The sequence below is a fragment of the Salvia splendens genome, chromosome 6 (assembly GCF_004379255.2).
Source record: "Salvia splendens isolate huo1 chromosome 6, SspV2, whole genome shotgun sequence".
Lineage (NCBI taxonomy): Eukaryota > Viridiplantae > Streptophyta > Magnoliopsida > Lamiales > Lamiaceae > Salvia > Salvia splendens.
In genome coordinates, this window is record NC_056037.1 from 5,078,978 (window position 1) to 5,102,035 (window position 23,058).

Consider the following 23,058-nt stretch of genomic DNA (forward strand, 5'->3'; position numbering starts at 1 on the left):
CCCGTGGACGTAGATTTACCTCAGTAAATCGAACCACGTAATTTTCAGTGTTGTGATCTTCATTTATTACTTGCATTTATTCCCATCAAAAATTCGCTAAATCATCAAATCACAATACAGGAAAATGACGATGGTGACTTATCCTTCTCCGGCGAAACATCAGAAATTTTACAAATTGAAGTCACAGTACCGGAAAATGATGGCCTTCTCAGAAATTTAAAAAATCGAATCTTCAATTTATCCTGCATATCTTCGAAATCCCGGCCCACTTATCACCTCTATCTTCTAAAAGCCCAACAAAATACTAGCAGTATTAAACCAAATCTGGGCCCAATGAATGAATAAATAAACACGAACTAAAATTAATTGAATAAATAATTTCCCGCCTAAGCCATCTCATGCCTCCTTCATACTCTTCATCTCCCTCTCTTTTCAATCCTTCTGGCCAAATTCACCAATCGACCACCACTGCCGCTGTCTCAGCCCCCTTTTCTTCGTTATTCTCAGCCGACCGAACATCACGACCGTTCCCCGCCGCTGCCGCTGTGGCCTTGTGCTCGCCGCGCTTTCTCAGTCTCAGCTGTCAACAAACATCAAGCCTTAATCATAGTTGCTCGCCAGGTCAACTTCTTTTTCACCGATATTGTATCTTCTTCTTCCCGCATCAGTCCACTCCTTGTTGGATTTTATAGTGAGATCTGCAATTTTGCTCATTTTTCCTGAATTGGAATTTGTAGATCTAAAAATTGGAACAATAAGATTGTGAGATATTGAATCCTCATGTCGAAATTGTTAGATTTTTTAATTGACTAACAGATTTTGTGTTTGTTGGTGGAAGCTCTGCGATGTTTCTGAATTTGACTGGGATTTATGCATGTTTATTGATGAAAGTAAGTGGTGAAAAGAAATGAATGAGAAAAAAAATCTAGGTTATACATGTATAATGTATTTATAGGATTGAAACAACCAAAACATGGCTGCACTACATGTTCTTGCTATTTCAGTGTTCATGCGTGTGAAAGGAACTCATTTTTTAGTTGTTATCATAGGTGGCCAGTTTATTAGTCACTTCTGCTGAAAATGGAATGTCATCTGCAAAAGTCTCCCAACCCAGGGCATCCTGCTTTTCATTCTGATCAAAAATATGTTTCTGGGCTCAGTACCATTCTGGTTGCTACGATACAGGAAACCAAAGATAGGATTTCTCAGATAGAATACATCTTCTGCAGTCAACTATTTCCCAAGTTTCAGTTGAATACTCAAAGCCTTGATATGATATATTCAGAAGCAAGGGAAGCTGCAGAAGATGCATACAAAGAAAAGGAAAAAGACCTGCTGGTCCAGATTAAGAAGCTCCAGTGTCAAAACCAGCAGCTTCTCGAAAATAATCAATTGCTCAAGATGGAGAAGGCACAACTTGCCAACAGGGAGAATGAGTCCCGTAATCACTTTAATGAACTCCAGGAAAAGTTGAATCAGCAAACACTAGAAGCAAATGAAAGGAGGGCGGTCCAACAAAATCTGCAGAAGCTTCTCGAATCAAAGTCTTCCCTCGTGCATAGCTTTGAAAATACAATACAGGAGCTTGAAGAGAAAAATAAAATGCGTCTGAAAATGCAAAAGAAGTTGGAGCTTGATACCGAGGGACTGCAGCAAGACCTAACCAAGAAGTCTAAGGAACTTGATGATACAATGGAGTTGCAACATAAGCTCCTCCAGGTGAATCAATCGAAATTGTCTTCAGTTCTGCAGAAAGAAAACCAATTGAAGGAGTATGAAGAGAAAACTAACAGACTCCATCGCAAACTTGAAAAAATGGAGAGTAAAATGAATGAGCTGCTGTCGCAACTCAGAGAGAAGACTGCAGAAGTTGAAAGGGGGAAGGAATTGCAAGGAAATTTGCTTAAGAAGATTGAATTTCAAGCTGCAGAAATAATGGGTAATGAACAAGCATTGAATGACAAAGAGAAGGAGAATAGGCTTCTTGCATCAAAAGTAACGTGTTTGGTTAATCGTGTTAATGAAATCCAAAAGGAACTTGAACAAAAGACTTCTGAACTCGAGAAGGTCAGAAAAGTGCAAGATCAGTTACTTCAACAAACTGAGTCTTCTAATCTAGAAATAGTCAAGAGAGGTCAAGCGTTGGAATTGCTTCAGGAGGAGAAGAAAAGGCTTCTGGATAAACAGAAACTCTTAGGAGAAAGAGTTGATAAACTTCAGGAAGATCTCTCTAAGACAACGAGAGAGTATTTGGATGGGGTGGAGCTGCACAGGAAGCTGTTGCAACAGATTGAAGCTAAAGATTCTGAATTGTATTCTGAAAAGATGAAAGTGAAAGATGGTATTGATAAATATAAGAGTCTGAAGTCTCAGCACCTAAGTCTCCGTGAAAAATGCAATCTTACTGAAGAAACTATGCTACCTCTTGAAAGTGAAAATAAAGTGATGGGACACAACGAGACTCCAGGGCCATCATATGGTAAGCTCTATATTTGTGTATATTTTGATAACATTTCATTTTTTCTGCTTGATTATCAGATGTGAGTTGGTCATTCTGGAAAACATTCCTGGTTTGCTTAGCTGTGTCCTTGAGCATAGCCTAATCATTGTCAGGAAAAAACTAGCCTCCACTCCATCACACTACATTAATAACTTGCAAAATCTGCGGCTATTAGTATCCTTTATCTTCAAGCCTTTTCTTCTTTTGAACTCAAAATTTGCACACAAATTGTGGTTAGCATAATATATTCATTTAGAATGCAGCTTCTCATTTTCATTTCACCGCTTTTTCAGATATCGACAAAAAGGAGGCTGTACCGGTTCAGAGGACCAGTCCTGCCGCTCCTACAACTTCCCGTATTCTCATTGCTCCAAAGCACCCGAGTAGTTCAAAACCTTGTCCCTCAGCTGGTATGAAACGCCCCCATTCTCTATGGAGGGACACAAGGTCTCATCAGAGCCGTGTGGGACCTGATCCCCATGATGATTTCCTTGATACTCCTCTAGAGAATGTTAGAGATAATTTAGGGAAGGCCATGAAGGTGGCTAGTCCAGATACTACTAAGCTGAATGTGGTTAACAGTCACCTTGATGACTCTGATGATCAAACACAGGACATTGGTGCTGAAGCTAAATCAAATAAGGTGCACAAGTCGCCTCCGAGAGCTGGACCGTCAGGTTTTAAGTACGTGGAACCAGTGCGAAAGAAATCTGATCGTGAAAATCTGAAAGGTTTTGAATGCAAACAATGCAAGAAATTCTATGATGCTGTTCTCCCTGGTACTGATAAGGAAAGCAGCCGCTGTGAACACCACAATGGAGTATCTAGGCATCGATATAAGTATGCTCCTCCTTCAACTCCTGAAGGATTTTGGAATATCGGATTTGAATCTGAAATGTAGTTTTTCAGTTGAATATGCATACTGCATACAAATGTGAACTAACAAATAGGAAGCCTGAGTTGTACACTTAAAACTGAGCAATGGCCGCCAAGTAAGAAATTTAGATCATCTACTACACATACTGATAAAAATTGTTATCATACCTAACTTTTATCATGCAATTTATTTGTGAGATCCATATGCAAACTTAAATTCTGTTTATCCTACTGTATGACTTAATAAAAAGGAAACATAAAGCAGCTGAACTAGGCAAAATAGCCCCATAACTTGCAATTTAATAACTATATTTGTGTTTGGATCATTTTACATCTTGAACACTGAGGCAGTAGGAAGTGACAATCCAAGGTCAATTATAATGCCCTAGTGAATAATTATGTAATGACGTCATCACATTACACCATTAAGAAATGTGGATCGAATTGGTTCCAGTGTATTGGAAGTGGATGGGTGGCTTAGTTAACTTGTAAACTTACTTACCCACTTTTCATAATGTATATATCCAGAGTTTGAAGAGACAAATGTGCAACTGAATGTTGATTTATGTGTTATGTTTACACATTTTGTGGTCGTCCCTTTGTCTTGTTTATGCAGAAAAATCGTTAGGACTAGCAGATCAAACTTTGGCCTTAAATGATCACAATGATCGAGGAGTCCACATAAATAACAAAAAATTAACGACGATGATAGAAAAGTTAGCAAATGAAGATGAATAGATGATGATAAGCAATAATGTCTCCACTTTTATAATGTCACAAAGGAATTACGCGGTGATGTATTTGGCATTTTAGTAATGTTACAAGATTTTCGTTTACAAAATAGGCGTTGAGCCACTTACTTGCTAGACCAATGCCATGCGATTAAATAATGTATAATAATCTATCCTGCCCTGCCCTTTACATATTTACACACTTTTGGGTCTTGACGTTAATTACAAGTGTTATCCCACATTTGCTAGTAACAACATAGTATTACTCCGTCTTTAACTCTTTCGTTTCGTTTCGTTTCGTTTCGTTTGAAAATATACCACATTTGCTATTTTGATATATCCCTTAAAAATATACTAATTCTATTTAGAAAGTTATTTATTTTTTTAAAAAAACAGAGGGAGTATAGTATTCTTGTTGGGGTAGAGGGGCAAAATAGCCATTTCCGTCGAGCGCTTTTTTTTTTGAGTGTGTTGGAGGTACCGACAGACCTAAAGTCGCATCACTAATAAAACAATAAAAATAATACGAAATCGTTTTGCATTCAAACGAATTGGGTTTGCCCTCATCCTAAACATACAGATTCCACCTATTTCTAATTAGGGTTCCGATTAATTTTCCACTCTCGATCGCCTGCACTCCGCCTACCCTTTCTCTTCATTGTTTATTAGGTATACTAAATAGCATGTGATATCCGAATTCTGCTCCTGTTTCTGGATTTTTATGTTCTCATTTTTGGGTTTTCTTTATATTGTTGATCGCAATTCACTATTTTCGAAATTGGTGGGGGATGAAGGTGAATTGTTATACTTCCTTGTTAAAAGGATTTTGGTTTAGCTCAACTATTGGCGGAATGATGTTTTAGGAGCAATTGTATCGTCTTTGACTGCATAATGTTTGGATTTTCTCTAGATAGAAGTATGTTTACAATCAATCCAATAGAAACAGATGATTTTACAGATCTTATTCTCCTTGCTTTTAGGTTCACGACAGACCTTTTCAGTTTATTTTTTTTTCTGCTGTTTGTTGTTATAAGGGTATTAGTTACTCTTTTGATAAAACAAGAGATTTTATGAAGAAAAGGATTAGTTGTGAAAATAAATCAATAATCTCCATAAAAAATGAACAAAATTAATTTGATTAGATGAAAACAGAAGAAATCATTAGATAAAATAAAAATATACAGAGTTCTCGAAATTGATAAAACATTGAAATATACAGCTCCCATGTATGGTACCTGGAAGGGAGATTACAAAAACCTTGAATTTTCTATGACTTAATACCCCAACAAAATCTAAACTTTGCCATTTCCGCACTTATAAGGATCCTCTTGCTCCTTGACTTCTTTTTAGCTACAATGACCAATAGAGTTACTTCAAGAAGGGTTATTTTGACATTGTAGGGCATGTTATTCATTTGTTGTAGCTAGTCTTCATGTTGGAAACACACCTGTATTATTTCTTGTACACGTGCCACTCATTACCGGGTTAGGCAAGTTTTTATTCTAGCTTTGTATGACTTTACAACCACTGATTGTCTTTTCAGGTGTCTGATCTATTCAAAGTAATACTCCTATATAGTTTTTGGAGTGCTGTATTTTCTTCTTTTCTCAACTTGGTTCAGTGCCTGTAGGATTATCCACATTGTGCGTCTTTTTTTATTATTATGAAAACAGATATGTATATGTCACTATTATCATTGACCACCGTACTCAATAGATATTTTTTATCAATCAATTTCTTATTTTAATCATTTAAAGTCCTACTTCTTGCTGACCATGATATGCAGCCTTTTGTGGTTTATTATGCTACTTATTATTTCCAAGAGTGCAACTATTTATTAGAAGCATTAAAATTGCTGTCTTTTGTTAACTCTATTGCTAAATCGAATTTGAGCTTGCTTGTCAGTCAGTGGCTAACAGTAAGCATTGAGCCAGACTTGGTGTTCAGGTAATGGATAAAGCAACCAATCCTAGCTTATTTGTTAATGATGGATCTTTCATGGAGAGGTTCAGACAGCTTCAACAGGAGAAGGAGAAGAAGTCTGAAATATTGGATAAATCATCAGGCTCTAGTAAACTTGTGACATCTAGTCCAAAGACTGTTATTAGTAATACATCCATAGAGTTTAAGGCTAATGGCTCTCGGAAGCCAAACCAAATTCCTTCAAGTGGAAAACTTGCATTCAGCTTGAAGCAAAAATCAAAACTCATCACACCCCCTGTTAAGTTTGAGGAAGATGAAGATGATAACGATGCTGGAAATTCCTCAGATGATGGGCCAATGAAGCGGCAGAAGTTGAGCCAGCATGATATTTCTGAACAGTCATCTAAACAAATTGATGTTGGTAATTACTTCTTTTGTTCATCTATCTTACACTTGGCAATGAAATCAAGCAGGGTCATGTTTTTGTTGGTCACCGCTCTGCCTGGAAGCAGCTTCTCAGGATATTATGATATGCTTCTTGCACTGTTTGACTTTTACTGTCTGAGGTTTATGGCTTCCTGTACATGCCCTGTATGTACAAGCAATGGGTGTGGATTGTCACCTTATTTTCCATTTCACAGTGGTCTTGTTCTTACTTGCACAGTATATTTTTTTCAATCCCCTTTTTTTAAGCAGCGATTCCATTGAGCCCATTACATTGTAGTTATAACTGTCTGTCTTCTTTTTGTTGTATGTTTCGTGGTCCTAGGAACTTTTACAAACTTTATGGAGTAGCCACGAATTTCTATTGATCTTTGTTGATTCCCTTGAGTCTCTTATTTTTATCTACACAGAATTCTGCTTATTCTTTTCACTTGGAGACTTGTCCTTGCCCTTCCTTCTGGTCGTCCAGCCTCTGCCAGAAACTTCTATATTTCTTTGCTAGGAAATGAGTCATAGTGCCATTGCTTTCTATAACTATTAAGTTAGACCTTCATTTTGCAAAATTGGTGTCAAACTGCTGCGTGTGCCTTGTCCTTCTTTATAGAATTTGACATTTTCTGTGCAAGCTGGTAGAGTAAAGGCAAAACATTCTTGGAATTACTTTTATCTGATGAATGTAGCTTATGCATAAGCCTATCAACATCGACGGAATGAGATTTCCACTGAAAGATTTGGAATATGTGGCACGTCTGCTACAAGAGTAATTTACATTCACTTGTTCATGCTCTTGGTATTGATCAGTTATTTAAGTGAATTGCAGCACCACCTCCCCCAAGTGATCCTACAGTAAGGAAAGTTGCAGACAAGCTTGCAAGTTTTGTGGCCAAGAATGGAAGGCAATTTGAGCATGTAACTAAGCAGAAAAATCCCGGAGATACTCCCTTCAAGTATGTACTCATTTTCTTTGGCTTGTCTCTGTATATTTATTGGATTAAAATGGCTGTGTCTATTACTGCACTCACTGCATTTTTTCTGTAATATCTGAAACACTTTGTTTACAGAATTTATCCTTCACCAGTGTTGGATCATCTGCTATAATTTTTTTGTATTTTCTTATGTTTGTCATATCTTTCACTTATAATGTTTTGCATTGCGTAGTTTGAAACAAGACCCTCTATCTAGAATGGTCAGGAATATCTAAGATACAGCAACTTATGTGTTGCTGATTTTTGTATCTACTATTTTAATTTCTTAAAAATGAGACGTCTTTCTTGATGATTAACTACTAGACTTTTGAGCAATTTCAGTGTTCAGTATGAACCTGATTGGGTTGTGCCTATATTTTATTACTGTATATTTGTTTCTTAGCCCTCTATTTGATGATAGTTGCTACTTATCCCGAGGGTAGGTTGTATGTTGTTAGTTTGTACTTACTCTTATAGCCTCAACATCTTCCCTATTTTTGTTCAATCAGATTTTTGTTCGATGAAAGTTGTCCAGATTACAAGTACTATGAATATAGACTCAGTGAAGAGGAAAAGGCATTGTCCCAAACCAGAGATTCACAGACATCAGAAAGTGGTTGGTTTCTGCTGAAAATTTTATCTTCGCTTTTGGTTGGAAATGTCATATTCCAAACAACTAAGATTCCAAACAACCATCATTTCTTTTGGATAAGAAGATCTTTTGTTAATGCTTTATATTGCTATTTGGTGAATGACATAATTTTGTCCAAGCTTTGAATTCTTTCTTCACGTACATCTGTGACTTACCATTTTATACTCAACCGGATGTGCCAAGCTGGATTTCTTTCTATAACTTCATTGACTATACAAATTTGCAAACACACATATCTAATTTTTCATTTTCATCGTTCCCCTCATGGTGATATAGGTAATGCACCTCCCAATCAAGTGGCCAGTAGGCCTAGTTCCCAAAGATCACAACATCAGCATTCTAAGTATCAAATTCCACCTTCAGCATTATATGAAACCACAGATCACAAAGGAGCATCCTATGGATCATCACAAACAATTGGAAGATATGGTATCTTATTCTTTATATATATATATATATATATATATTTCTTCAGTAGGTTAGGGTGTGTGCAATTATCTAAGTTTTACATGAATCTGTATGTTCTGCTCCATTATTGGCTCAGCTTGAAATGATTCAGGAGTTTTATTGATAATACGATTTAAGAGTTCTATTAATTAATAGATGCATTCTTTAAGGGCTTTACATTGAATAAATTCCTTAAAATAAAATAGATAAGATAAGATTTTGTAATGATCTGACATTAAGCAACTTGTATAAGTAAATAAAATCGGTAAAGTGTTCTAGTTTTTGTCCATTGTTGGATCTTCAATAAAAACTGGTGGATTAAGTAGAAAATTTTCTTGCTAGACTTGTACTAGTATTTTAGAAGGTCCGTTTATGAAGTGTGTATTTACAGTTTGTAATTTTGAAATGGATTTCCCCTAATTCTCTATCTCTGCACTTTTGGTCGTGTTCTGTTGCTTACGATATTTGGTATCCCGTGTTTGCAATTACTGATAGGTGAATCAAGTGCCCCATCTGGCTCAGATCCTATAGCAATGATGGAGTACTACATGAAAAAGGCTGCACAAGAAGAGAAGCTGAGGCCTCCTAAACACTCAAAGGATGAGATGCCCCCACCTGCATCCTTACAAGGTTGAGATTCATATGAGAAGGCTATCTTCCTCCCCTCTTCCCCCACTCAGAAACCCCAGAAAATAACTGCCAGCAAATGCTCATTTTAATTTCATTGTTAAGTACCACATAATTTGAAGTTCCACTCACGTGTAACCTCCTCTTTATGCAGCTTCAAAAAAAGGTCATCACATGGGTGATTATATTCCTCCAGAAGAGCTCGACAAGTTTCTGGCAACATGTAATGATGCAGCTGCCCAGAAAGTTGCCAAAGAGTATGCAGATAGGATGAAAATTCAGGCTGATAATGTAGGCCATCGGCTCTTATCTAAAATGGGTTGGAAGGAAGGTAATAGCTGATCATATAAAATGGTATATGTAAATGTTGAAATGAAGCCTAATCTTTTGAGAATAGAATCATGTCCTGATTACCATGGAAATTAGAATAGCGAATATATTCCTTGTTTATCTGCGCTTTGATAGTTATATACAGCTGTGGCATACTGAAGTAGTGAATGCGATTATTCAAGACACTTATAACATGTGTGAGTGCAGGTGAGGGCCTGGGTAGCTCGAGAAGTGGGATTGCAACTCCTGTTATGGCAGGAGATGTGAAAAAGGACAACTTGGGTGTTGGTGCACATGCTCCTGGGGAAGTGGCCCCTGATGATGACATTTATGAGCAGTATAAGAAGCGCATGATGCTTGGCTATCGTCACAGACCGAATCCTCTGGTATGTGCTCATAGCATTCTTCAATATAAGTGCACCCATCCTCGTGGTCTTCACAAGTATCTCATGCCATCTCCTTTTGCAACTTTTGCTTGTTTGCAGAACAATCCTAGGAAGGCATATTACTGATGGCTTGATCAAAAGCGTCTGCTCCAATAAATGATCATTCCTGTTCAAAAGTTTCTGCCCCATTTTATTGGAAAAATTTAATGACAAATTCATGCCATGATACCCCAAATGCATTACTCTGATCTTTTGTATATTTACAGTTCTCCCTCCCTTGTTCAGGACTATTTCCTTTGTTACCCAGTTAATTTTGTTTCACTAGTGCTTTTCAAGTTCCATTGTACTTTCTTTTACTGCTACAAAAATATGAGTTTATTTTACTATGATCTTGGCGAATGTGTTAATTGATAACAAAATGATAGCAGTTTGCAGTGGACATTTGGTTTTCCTGTGAGATTTCTAGTTTTAATGTTAGTTTTGGTGCAATTATTCTCTTTAACGATGTTGAAGTCGCACCAATCTCATTTAACATTCTTGCATTTGTTCCCTGGATTACGTTCAATGGTGAAAATCGTTTTGCTAAAATTCAAAATTATACTCCCTTCGTCTAACAACAAGATTCATATTTTTCCATTTCTATTCATCCCATAATAAGAGTCACATTTCACTTTTGTCCCTCCCACAATAAGAGCCACATTTCACGTTCCACTAATTCAATTCACTAGCATTCTATTATAAAATCAATATAAAAAAAGTAGACATTATATTCCACTAATTTTTCAACTCATTATTCTTCACATTTCTTAAAACTCGTACTCGTACCTGTACCGAAGAATGTGATTCCTATTATAGGACAGGGGAGTAATACTTTTTTTTTTATATTTTTTTTGGCCCCAAAATTAGAATAAAATAAATGGATAAGCTTGTGTTTGGATATCATAGTATCCGAGGCCCATAATGGATATGATTGTCGTCACCGGCAATTCGAAGGTGAAACGAACTAATTAAGGATATGAGAAACAAACAAACAAACAAACTCAAGGACATCACATCAATAATTGCATTCAACTATGATTAGGAGATGAGAAACATCGAGGACCATTCATTTGCAATTCGAGTCGAGTCGAGTCGAGTCCAACTTTCCGTCTCGCCGAAATATTGTAAGCTTATTTAAATTATTTGGGATATTTTTAGAGATATTAAAAGGTTAAGTTTAAGTCCAATAAAAGTCCATGTCTGTTCTGTTTTTGCCTTCTTTATTTTACCTTGCGCCGCCCAAGATTTAAATAAATTAGTGGATCCCAAATAGGGCAAGTATAAATAATAAGTTGGTCGTGATCAAAGGGAAGGGTATTCAATAATATAAATAACTCCAAAATCAACCTTATTAATATGATGATGTATTTTTGTTAAAATTTTGTTACGATTCTTTATTATTGTATAATCAAAGATTGACAATATGTTCGGAAATAATAAAAAAAATTTAAGATATCGGTCGATTCATTATAATTAAGTGAATAGATTTATAAGTGGAGTAGTAACTCTATAGTTGGGGAAATAAGAATATAAATGGATATAGGTGTTGAATTAGGGGAAAACAATTACTCCATACTTTAGTTAATAAATGCATTAACACTGTTCATAATACTGCTATAGCTTACTTTTCTTTTTAGGTAATATAGCTGACTTTTTTTTAAATATAACTGCCTTTTTTAGATGCATATCTTTCGACAAGACTCATTTTGTTCTTCTTATTATACCCTTCAAATAAACTTTTTTATTTGATTTTTTGTATTTTGAGAAAAAGAATGGGATCTTTATTTCCAAAATAAATTTGTTTTTTTTCTATTACTTTCTAGAGGGCAAAATCGACATCTGAATAACATGCATGCTCAAATAAAGAAGTGACATTATTTAAAGTTGGATTTTTCAATTATAAAAAAAAAGTACTATCATCTCTATGTGCTTATATTGGTCTAACGGAACTATTTGACGGATAGCATATTTGAGGTTCAAATTTAAGAATAATGTAATTTTTTAAATTGTTTAGACACTTAATGGTTGATAGAAAAATGACGTATTCAGACTTGAAGTTCTAATTATATTGAAAATACTAGATAGACAAAATGATAAAGTGTATATTTATCATATTTGAAAATACGTATATAGTTTTTTAGCTATTTAGATGAAAACGTCTAAAGTAACTTTGACTTTTCGATAAAGTTAATAATATTTTTATTCATTCTATTTACTTTTCATTTAATACATTTTATTATTACTACTACACCAATTTTTTACTCGAACAATATTCAAAAAAAATTATATTGAGTTAGTGAAGTGTTGATGAATACAAAAATATCTTATCAACCAAACAATATCCAGATGGTTGATTCCTACCGCTTATAACTAAGTGGTTCGATCCTACTATAGTTTAACAAGTTAATTCATAATATAATAAAAACGTAAAAATTAACAAAAACAAAATCAATTAATATACCAAACAAATGTGTTTTTCATGTGCAATCCACGACGCACTAATTTACGCAATATCACATTAACCACCAAGTATCATTCTTGTTGTGTTTGTATAAAAGTATAAAACTTAATCCTAAATCCTAATATAGAATAATCTAAAGAAGAACATGCAGTGTAAATTCTCAAGCATAATTAAGCTTTATTGTGTTTTGGACGACTTACTTATCAGAATTGGATGGTAAAAATATGAAAATTCTTATTCTTGCTTTGTATAAAGAATATTACTTTGGAATATATGTTGATAACATTCCTCTTCTTAATCCGTATTCATATTCTTTATATTCGTGACATGCTAAAAGCATCTTAATTTAATCGGTATATAGTATCTATAACAATAGGACCAAAATCATAAAAAAAAAAAAATTTAATCCAATTTAATTTATAGTAATTTGAATAATAGATGGTCCAACTTATTATAAGTATTAATTATGCATTAATTCAATTGTTACTTTTATATAGCATGAATAATAGTGTCTATAGAGATTCAATTATATTTTATTATTGGAAGGATTAAAAATATTCCGCATGCCCCCCACCACGATCGCGGACGAACCATGGCCACGGTCTCAATCCGGTCCAAACTCGACTCAATATGACTCGTACTCATTTAATGACTTCAACTCATGACCTAATATATAAATAAAATATTTCTTGTGACTAAAAATAATACTACTACTTGTAAATACTATAAATATAAATATTGTTGTCTAATCTGCACCAATCCAAAAATTCAACTTTTGAGATAATATAAATTTGAAACAATTTGAAATACCTTAAAAACTTTCAAAACGAATCTAATATTTTGATTTGGTTCTGGTTGATTATACCAATTATAAATATTTTGCTCAACATTTTATCCCTATTACTATAATGCTTGTGAAATTGTTTTTCAATCATGTTATGTCTGAATTTGATTAGGAAGAAACAAATAATTTTGGCTGCACATAAAATTTCAACTGGAGTCTTATTCATGCATTATGTTTGTCACTAGATGCCGTCATTGTCAACATAAAATTGTAGGCATGGTGCAATAGAGAAGTGGGAAAATAGACTACATCAATACTTTCCAAGTTTTCAACTAATGCTACATGTGTAAGAATTAATTATAGTTAAATAATTTAGAAGAATAAATAATACTGTAATTATCCGAATTTATAATTTTTGCAAGTTTTTTCAAAGTTATTTGTTCAAAATAAACATATAATTAGTACTCACCATAAAAGATACACATAAATTGTTTATCTAGTGCAATATGATATGTATCTAAATCTCGATATATGTATCTATATCTCAATGTGATGTTAAATTTGAGATTACTATAAAAATTTTGGATACAATTAGAGATCATATATATGTAGACAAATAGTGTAACCTAATTCTAGACAAAAATCCAAACTATCACCGTGGTTAAAAACTGATAATTACTTCATTTCAGGTTCTATACTCTAATATTATAATATCAAATTTTGTATTTTTCTAGTAAAATTGTTTGACGTACGCATGCTAAAACAACATTATATTACGTAAAAAGTACCTATTTTCAACAAAATTAAAGAACAATGTTTCAATTACACGTTTTAAAACAACATTATATTATGTAAAAAAAAGTTCTATTTTTGACAAATTAAAGAACAATATTTCAATTACACGTTTTAAGATCGTTTTCATAATATAAACTCAAATAAAGATTATAGAAATTGATGCAAATGAATTCTAGCATCATAGATTGACAGGAGTTCATGACATTTCTAATTTTCCGGGTCAAGCCTCATTTGGTTCGGATTTTCATTAAATCAAGAGTTCACACGCACACACAATTCATCAAAAATTTCAATTATAAGATTAACTACCTCTATCTCGAACTAATTAGTTGACCATAATTTCGCCCAGTTGACAAAAGCATAACTAAATTGTTAATTTCAGAGATTTGCCTAAAATGCAAAGGTTTCACTTTTTTTAATTAATATAGACCTATTATTAATTAGAGTGAACTACAAAATTAGCCCATATGTATAACTAATCGAACGCTGGAGGTACCCATGTTTAAAAAAATGCACCAGACGCCTCTACGTATGGGTATAATATCATTTGAAATCCTTTTTCACTATTTATGGTATTTCATGCCCTTCTCACTCTCTTTTATTTTTCCAAAATGCCACCCAAGGGCATTCCGGTCTTTCCATTATTTAACACTTTTGAAAAGTTGAAAATAGTTTGAAAATGGGGGTTGTTGCAATCTTCTCCCTCTTGCCGTTAGCCATTTTTAGTGATGATAATATTATAGTAATAAGAATTTTTATATATTCCTAATATAAATTAGTTTTAAAAGAGTGTGGGTAAAATAATTTTTGTATATTAGTAGTATACTTTAATCTTTATTATTATTTCTTAAGGAAAATAATTTGGGAATAAAATATATTTAATTACCATTAAATCATTAGATTAATATGTGTATTATATTTCTAGTATTTATAATTTATTGGTATTATGTTTATATAAAAATCAATATTTTAATAATATATTTTACAATATTTTTATAATTCATATTTATTTATATTAATGAAATGTAATAATGAATGATTGGAAAGGCAGACATGCCCTTAGTGGCATTTTAGAAAAAAAAAAGAGAATGAGAAGGACATGGAAGACCATAAATAGTAAAAAAGGACTTCAAATGATATTATACCCATACGTAGAGGTGTCTGATACATTTTTTGAAACATGGGTACCTCCAGCGTTCGATCAGCCATACATAGGGGCTAACTTTTTAGTTCACTTTATTAATTAATGCTATACGTATGCAGCGGCGTATCCAATTGTAACTAGTATATTTAAATCTTAAATAGGTATATGTAATCATAATGGTGGAGCGGTTGGAGTCTCTAGTGTTATGGCTGAATGTGTGGGTTTGATTCCCATCGCCCACATTTTTGCATACCATCTGTTTTATTAGTCCTCTTTCTTTCTTACTTTCTTACATGACACTATGTTCTAATTATTACTCTTTGACTTTATGTTTTAGTTATTACTCTTTATTTAATATCATTTAGATTTAAATCAACTTTCTTTCAATTTTCATATTTTAATCACTTGATTTTTTTTTCTACACACTTCTTTTATAGTACACTTTTTTTTTCTTACACTCATTTGTAACTCTCTTATGGCTTTGTTTTCTTCAATTTTTACTTTTTGTTGAAGAATATATATTTTAAAATCAAACTTTTCCTCATTGCTCGTTTATGATAGTACATAAAATATGAAACATATATTTGACGTAAAACATCAGAAATAAATTATATAGAAAATGGTAAGGATGCATTATGTCGTTTTTTTAAGTAATTGAAGTTTTTGCCTAAAATAAGTCAAAAGATGATTTTTAATTAAAAAATACATTCTGCAAAATTTATTTTAAAATTTTCATTAATCCATTTTTTTATATATAATGAACTTTCTTAAGCAAAAAATTAAAAACAAAGATTTTGTTCAAAATCAAAATAAAGAGAAGAAAATTGATCTTTCGGATTTTGAAGTTCTATATTGTGGTGATAATTTATGCACCCTCAAACCAAAAAATCCTAGATTATGTTGAAATTTGATAAATTTTCACTTCCCACATCGGTGGGAGTTAATAGTTGGGGGGGGGGGGGTAAGTTGCCTTATAAAAGGAACTCCCCCCTCATTTGTAATGTATCCCAAATTTGTATTCTCTTATCCGTCTATATATAAGCGAGCTCTGCAGAGGGTGCTCAGAGACGTATGCAATTTGGCCGAACTCCGTTATCAAAGTTTCGGGTGTGTTCTTTCTTTATTATTTATTTTGTTCCGCATTTATTTCTAGCTTTATTCTCTGTTGGGATATTGTATTCTATATTATTTGCGGGTTTGTAGTAGTGTTTTGTACGGTTCTTTTGGGTGTTTTTATATTGTGATAAATACACCGACTGATAAATTCGGTTAGGAATCTGGTATTTAAGAGGGACAGTGTCCTCGCCAGTCTTTCCAAAGAATTTATTTGGAGAAGTAATTTTATCGAGTAGACCCCATTGGGTTAACTCTGAAATTACTGAATCAGTTCATTTCACTATTTGAGAGAAAATTACCCGGTTTTCTCAACAAGTGGTATCAGAGCCAAAGGTTCGTCCTTGGTTCTGTTTGTTTGTAATATTGAATACTTTATTTTGAGTCTGTAACGGCGGGGAATGATCAAGAAACAAAGGCTAGTTCTTCGTCATCATGGTCGAGGTTTCCACTGTCAAACATGAAATTGACGGTGGAGATATTTGACGGTACTGGCCATTTTGGTATGTGGCAGGGGGAGGTTCTAGACTCTCTTTTCCAGCAAGGTCTTGACATTGCCATTGAAGAAAAGAAACCAGAAGATATAGATGATAAAGATTGGAGTACCATAAATCGGTTAGCTTGTGGAACAATTCGGTCGTGTCTATCCAGGGAGCAGAAGTATGTTGTCAAGAATGAGACTTCTGCACATAGATTGTGGAAGACACTGGAGGACAAATTTCTGAAGAAGAGTGGTCAGAATAAGCTCCTTATGAAGAGAAGGTTGTTCCGATTTGAATACCGATCAGGTACCACTATGAATGAACACATTACTTTGTTTAACCAATTAGTAGCAGACCTACTAAATTTAGATGTGAAATTTGAGGATGAGGATCTGCCATTGATGTTGTTGTCGTCGTCTCTACCTGATGAATTTGAACATCTGGAGACCACATTACTCCACGGTAAAGAGAATGTGTCTTTAGATACTGTATGTTCTGCTTTGTATAGTCATGAATTGCGAAAGACAGATAAAATGAAAGGCAAAGCAGTTACAGATGAAGCATTAGTGGCAAGAGGTCGTCAACAAGGCCGATCAAAGGAGAGAAGAGGAAGGTCCAAATCGAAAAGGCGAGTTGCCAAAGATGAGTGTGCTTTCTGTTATGAGAAAGGACATTGGAAGAAAGACTGCCCAAAGTTGAAGAAGAAAGAAAAGGCTTCGCAAGATGCAAATGTTGCTGAATGCAAAAATGATGCGGAGTCATATTGTTCTTTGACGATTTCACCTTCAACATCGCATCCAGACGAGTGGATATTGGATTCAAGTTGCACCTATCATATGTGTCCCATCAGGGAGTGGTTCTTTGATTTCGAAGAACTCAATGGCGGACTTGTTTACATGGGGAATGACAGTCCATGTAAGACAGCCGGGATAGGCTCAATCAAGCTACGGAATCAGGATGGATCCACTAGAATTTTGAAGGATGTGCGGTACGTGCCCCAGTTGAAGAAGAATCTCATCTCATTGGGGGCGTTAGAATCTAAAGGCCTAGTTGTGATGATGCGAGATGGAATTCTTAAAGCAACTTCAGGAGCATTGGTGATGCTGAAAGGTGTGAGGAAGAACAACTTGTATTACTACCAAGGTAGTACAGTTGTTGGGACAGTAGCAACTGCAACTTCGAGTAATAAGAAGGATGCAGAGGCGACGAAGCTTTGGCATTTGCGATTGGGACATGCTGGTGAGAGATCATTGCAAATTCTCGCCAAGCAAGGATTATTGAAAGGTACGAAGTCTTGCAAATTAGAGTTTTGCGAGCATTGTGTTCTGGGAAAACAACGAAGAGTGAAATTTGGCACTGCAATCCATAATACGAAGGGAATTCTGGATTACGTGCACTCAGATGTGTGGGGACCTGCCAAGACTCCGTCACTTGGAGGTAGACACTATTTTGTTACTTTTGTTGATGATTTTTCCAGGAGAGTTTGGGTGTACACTATGAAGAGAAAAAATGAAGTCCTTGGGATTTTTCTAAAATAGAAAGCTCAAGTTGAAAATCAGATGGGGAGGAAGATCAAGGTTCTCCGATCTGACAACGGTGGAGAATACAAGAGTGATCCTTTCCAAGATGTATGCCAGAAGTGTGCATAGTTCGGCATTTCACAGTGAGAAATACACCACAGCAGAATGGAGTGTCAGAGCGTATGAATCGAACACTAGTGGAGAAAGTTCGTTGTATGCTGTCTAATGCTGGGCTAGACAGGAAATTTTGGGCTGAGGCCATCACATACGCTCAACACATTGTCAATCGTTTGCCATGTTCTGCCATTAATGGCAAGACTCCTTTAGAGGTATGGTCCGGTAAACCTGCAACTGATTATGATTCTTTGCGTATTTTTGGTTCTATTGCATACTATCATGTGACTGAGTCAAAATTGGATCCACGTGCAAAGAAGGCTTTGTTTTTGGGTTTCAGTGCTGGTGTTAAAGGATATCGGTTATGGTGTTTGGAGTCTAAGAAGACGATTGTAAGTAGGGATGTTACCTTTGATGAATCTTCTATGTTGAATAAGATAAATCCAAATAGTAGTGATACTTCGCAGCAGGTGGAGTATACACCGAAGCAGGTGGAGTTCGAAGAAGCAGTTGTGATCCCAACTACGAACACCACAAATGACTCTCCTACGGAAGAAGAAGAGTCAGATGATGAAGAGGTTCCACCCCAAGAACCTTCGCAGCAATCAGAGCCAATTGTAGTTAGGCGAACGAGGCGGGAAAATAAGAAACCTGCTCGATTTGCGGATATGGTAGCATATGCGCTTCTAGTTGTTGATGATGTTCTATGTATCTTTTCGAAAGCTATTGAAAGTTCAGAAAGCGATGGTTGGAAAGGTGCTTTGGAAGAAGAGATGCAATCTCTTCAGAAGAACAAGACGTGGAAGCTGATGCCATTGCCGAAAGGCAAGAAGGCAATTGGATGTAAATGGGTTTTTGCAAAGAAATAGGGATTTCCTAACAAAGATGATGTTCGCTACAAAGCAAGATTGGTAGCTAAAGGCTACGCCCAGAAGGAGGGAATTGATTACAATGAGGTATTTTCTCCTGTTGTTAAACATTCCTCCATTAGAATTTTGTTGGCTTTGGTAGCGCAGTTGAATTTGGAGCTAGCTCAACTTGATGTGAAGACCGCGTTTTACACGGTGATCTGAAGGAGGAAATCTATATGACCCAACCGGAGGGATTCAAGGTTGCTGGTAAAGAAAATTGGGTTTGCAAGTTGAACAAATCGTTGTACGGATTGAAGCAGTCTTCAAGACAGTGGTACAAACGGTTTGACAAGTTTATGAAGGATCAGATGTACACAAGAAGTAAATACGACCACTGTGTGTATTTGCGCAGACTTCAAGATGGTTCCTACATCTACCTACTCTTATACGTTGATGATATGCTGATAGCATCAAAGAGCCAAGTTGAAATTGACAGATTGAAGGCTCAATTGAGTAAAGAGTTCGAGATGAAGGATTTGGGAGAAGCCAAGAAGATTCTCGGCATGGAGATAACAAGAGATAGAGAAGGAGGCAAGCTTTGGCTGACACAGAAGCAGTATTTGACCAAAGTACTACAGCGTTTTGGTATAAATGATGATTCCAAACCTGTAAGTACCCCACTTGCTCCTCATTTGAAACTTAGTTCTCAGTTATCTCCAAATACGGAAGATGAGCGAGAATATATGGCGAAGGTTCCCTATGCTAACGCAGTTGGAAGCTTGATGTATGCAATGGTGTGTACAAGACCAGACATTTCACATGCCGTTGGTACTGTGAGGAGATACATGCATGATCCAGGAAAGGGTCATTGGCAAGCTGTGAAATGGATTCTGCGGTATATCAAAGATACTGTAGATATTGGTCTGTTGTTTGAGCAGGATAAATCACTTGGTCATTTTGCAGTTGGATATTGTGATTCCGACTATGCTGGTGATTTGGATAAGCGAAGATCTACTACGGGCTATTTGTTCACTTTAGCGAGTGCGACAGTTAGTTGGAAGTCTACCTTGCAGTCAACGGTAGCTTTGTCTACGACAGAGGCAGAGTACATGGCCATTACTGAAGCTGTGAAGGAGGCGATTTGGCTTCATGGGTTGCTGAAAGAATTGGGTGTTGGTCAGAAACAACTTGAAGTATATTCTGACAGCCAGAGTGCTATTCATTTAGCAAAGAATCAGGTCTTTCATGCAAGGACGAAGCACATTGATGTTCGCTATCATTTTGTGCGGGAAAATCTCGAAGAAGAGGAAATTGTCATCAGAAAGGTTCCAACTTTGGAGAATCCTGCAGATATGTTGACTAAGGTGGTAACGAGAGCCAAGTTTGAACATTGTTTGGACTTGGTTAATATTCTACGATTTGGAGCTGGCGCTTGACTGCGCCAATATGAAAGCACCGCGAGTCGTTTGTTTTGGTGGAGAAGATTTGTGTTCGGTGGAATTTGAAATTTTGTCAAGGTGGAGATTTGTTGAAATTTGATAAATTTTCAATTCCCACATCGGTGGGAGTTAATAGTTGGGGGGTAAGTTGCCTTATAAAAGAAACTTCCCCCCTCATTTGTAATGTATCCCAAATTTGTATTCTCTTCTCCGTCTATATATAAGCGGGCTCTGCAGAGGGTGCTCGGAGACGTAGGCAATTTGGCCGAACTCCGTTATCAAAGTTTCGGGTGTGTTCTTTCTTTATTATTTATTTTGTTCCGCATTTATTTCTGGCTTTATTCTCTGTTGGGATATTGTATTCTATATTATTTGCGGGTTTGTAGCAGTGTTTTGTACGGTTCTTTTGGGTGTTTTTATATTGTGATAAATACACCGACTGATAAATTCGGTTAGGAATCTGGTATTTAAGAGGGACAGTGTCCTCGCCAGTCTTTCCAAAGAATTTATTTGGAGAAATAATTTTATCGAGTAGACCCCATTGGGTTAACTCTGAAATTACTGAATCGGTTCATTTCACTATTTGAGAGAAAATTACCCGGTTTTCTCAACAGATTCGCCACTGTACGTATGCATCTTTATGTTTTATCATACCATTACCAACATTCAGCCAGTAACTTTAACCAACCTACCAAATTGCGTAAAATTTGGTTTTCGCTATTCCATAAATTAAGCGTACATATATACTAACAACTAAAGAGATGCATACCACTTTTTTGCCCATATTTCATATGGAGGAGTATTACTTTACTTGTCAACTCAACTTTCTTTCCCTAAACAAAAGGAAAATAAAGAATAATTCAAAACTTTTCACCGACGAATAAAACATTCATGTTTCATAATTTAATAATTTCAAACTTTGCAAGTTGCAAACTTTGAAATATGGATACCGTTGACTTCCTTGAAGTTGACTATTACAATTAAAATAAAATAAAATAAAAGAAGTCTAAACTTTTGGTGAATATTTCAAAGGCTGCTGAATTGTTATTATTGCAATAAATTTAGGTGTGTTGAGTCTTTTCATAATTAAATATATTGTCCCCCACCAAAACGTTACGGTTATACGACAGATGATACCCGCCGATTTATTGCAATCTTTTTTTTTTCCTTTTTTGACAGAAACATAATGTAGTCGTATTCGTCGCAAATGCATGAGTTATGTGATGACTCATAATAATATTTAGATCGAGTGCAATAAATATTTATAAAAGTGGCACGTCAAAATTGGTAATATGAATTGATGGTGACATGTCGATCACGTTTACACACACACACACTTTAAATTAAGCTAAGTACACGAACATAAAATTACAATTAATTAATAAGTACGTATGATGATATATTAAAAACAGAGAAAACAAACAAGAAGCATCGTTTTCACGAAAGTAGCCCCTCTCGTCTCCGTACATGCATCTTGTCCGAAAAAAAAACTAAAATTAAAAAGAATACAGATTGAAAAAAAATATTAGCCGCCTTCTAAACAGATGCGCGTACTCTCCTTCAGCCTAAGGGCATCAGTAACCCCGTCCCCATTTCCGGCCCCAAGTCCCCTCCACGTCATCATTCCTCTACAGTTGCGGCCCAGGCCCCAACTGCTGTAACCCTGCAGGTTGCGGCCCGGGCCGCAACTAATAAATGACACTATTCACAACTCCAACCTATTTTGAAAGTAAAATAAAAAACGCTGTAAATTTATAACATGAAAAATTTAATTTCATCGAATACTGCAAAATTACAACATATAAATTTTCAAACTGAAAATAAAATACATGAAAACATAACGTCAATGCTGGAAAACGTTGTTGCGAGTCCAAATTTCTTCGATTAGATCGGCTTGGAGGCGAGTGTGTTGTTCCTCGTGGCGCATCGCAGCTGAACGAGCCATGACATTGCGGATGTCGTGAGGAAGGCCCTGCACGGGCGGCTCGGTGACAACGTAGTTACTCCCGGTGCTGGCGAGCGGATCGTCGCTCCACAAAGTGACGTTATCTTGTTCGTCCTCAACGATCATGTTATGCATTATGATACATGCATACATTGTGTCGGCGATGTTTGACCGCTGCCAACCACGGGCCGCTCCCTTCACGATAGCCCACCGCGCTTGGAGGACTCCGAATGCACGCTCGACATCTTTCCGAGCCGCTCTTGCCTTTGGGCAAACATTGCCCTCCGATCGGTTGTCGGAGCTGTGATAGTCTTCACGAACACGGGCCATCGAGGGTAGATCCCGTCTGCCAGATAGTACCCCATACTATACCGACGGTGGTTGGCCGTGAACTCTAAGTTCGGTGCTCGCCCAGCACACAAGTCGTTGAACAATGGAGACTCGTTCAACACGTTGAGGTCGTTGTTGGACCCCGCGACACCAAAGTAGG

At 35.8% G+C, this 23,058-nt stretch overlaps 2 protein-coding genes across 6 annotated transcripts; both read left to right on the forward strand.

The window, feature by feature from the left end:
• Positions 1-387: 387 nt before the first annotated feature.
• On the forward strand, positions 388-3,529 carry LOC121806997 (protein gamma response 1-like). Its single transcript, XM_042207183.1, has 3 exons — positions 388-621; positions 1,050-2,479; positions 2,794-3,529. Exons 2-3 carry the CDS (start codon positions 1,081-1,083, stop codon positions 3,399-3,401), a joined length of 2,007 nt encoding a protein of 668 aa, XP_042063117.1. The 5' UTR covers positions 388-621; positions 1,050-1,080; the 3' UTR covers positions 3,402-3,529.
• Positions 3,530-4,631: 1,102 nt separating this feature from the next.
• LOC121807147 (SURP and G-patch domain-containing protein 1-like protein) lies at positions 4,632-10,267 on the forward strand. 5 transcript variants are annotated; one of them, XM_042207348.1, is made up of 9 exons: positions 4,632-4,776; positions 6,042-6,451; positions 7,295-7,421; positions 7,949-8,055; positions 8,368-8,520; positions 9,034-9,168; positions 9,320-9,496; positions 9,703-9,881; positions 9,981-10,267. In XM_042207348.1, exons 2-9 carry the CDS (start codon positions 6,058-6,060, stop codon positions 10,005-10,007), a joined length of 1,299 nt encoding a protein of 432 aa, XP_042063282.1. In that variant the 5' UTR covers positions 4,632-4,776; positions 6,042-6,057; the 3' UTR covers positions 10,008-10,267. The 5 variants fall into 5 exon arrangements, with proteins under 5 accessions (XP_042063282.1, XP_042063284.1, XP_042063280.1 ...); XM_042207350.1 differs by having other exon boundaries at positions 4,636-4,776; positions 6,055-6,451; XM_042207347.1 differs by having other exon boundaries at positions 4,653-4,776; positions 5,508-6,451.
• Positions 10,268-23,058: the final 12,791 nt, after the last annotated feature.

What these genes read in the sequence shown, in the direction of transcription:
- LOC121807147 (XM_042207348.1), top strand. Translation starts at nt 6,058, where the DNA reads ATGGATAAAGCAACCAATCCTAGCTTATTTGTTAATGATGGATCTTTC. An exon ending in ACAAACAATTGGAAGATATG is followed by an intron (nt 8,521 to 9,033) that starts GTATCTTATTCT and finishes AATTACTGATAG; the next exon opens with GTGAATCAAGTGCCCCATCT. An exon ending in GTCACAGACCGAATCCTCTG is followed by an intron (nt 9,882 to 9,980) that starts GTATGTGCTCAT and finishes GCTTGTTTGCAG; the next exon opens with AACAATCCTAGGAAGGCATA.
- LOC121806997 (XM_042207183.1), top strand. Translation starts at nt 1,081, where the DNA reads ATGGAATGTCATCTGCAAAAGTCTCCCAACCCAGGGCATCCTGCTTTT. An exon ending in GACTCCAGGGCCATCATATG is followed by an intron (nt 2,480 to 2,793) that starts GTAAGCTCTATA and finishes CCGCTTTTTCAG; the next exon opens with ATATCGACAAAAAGGAGGCT.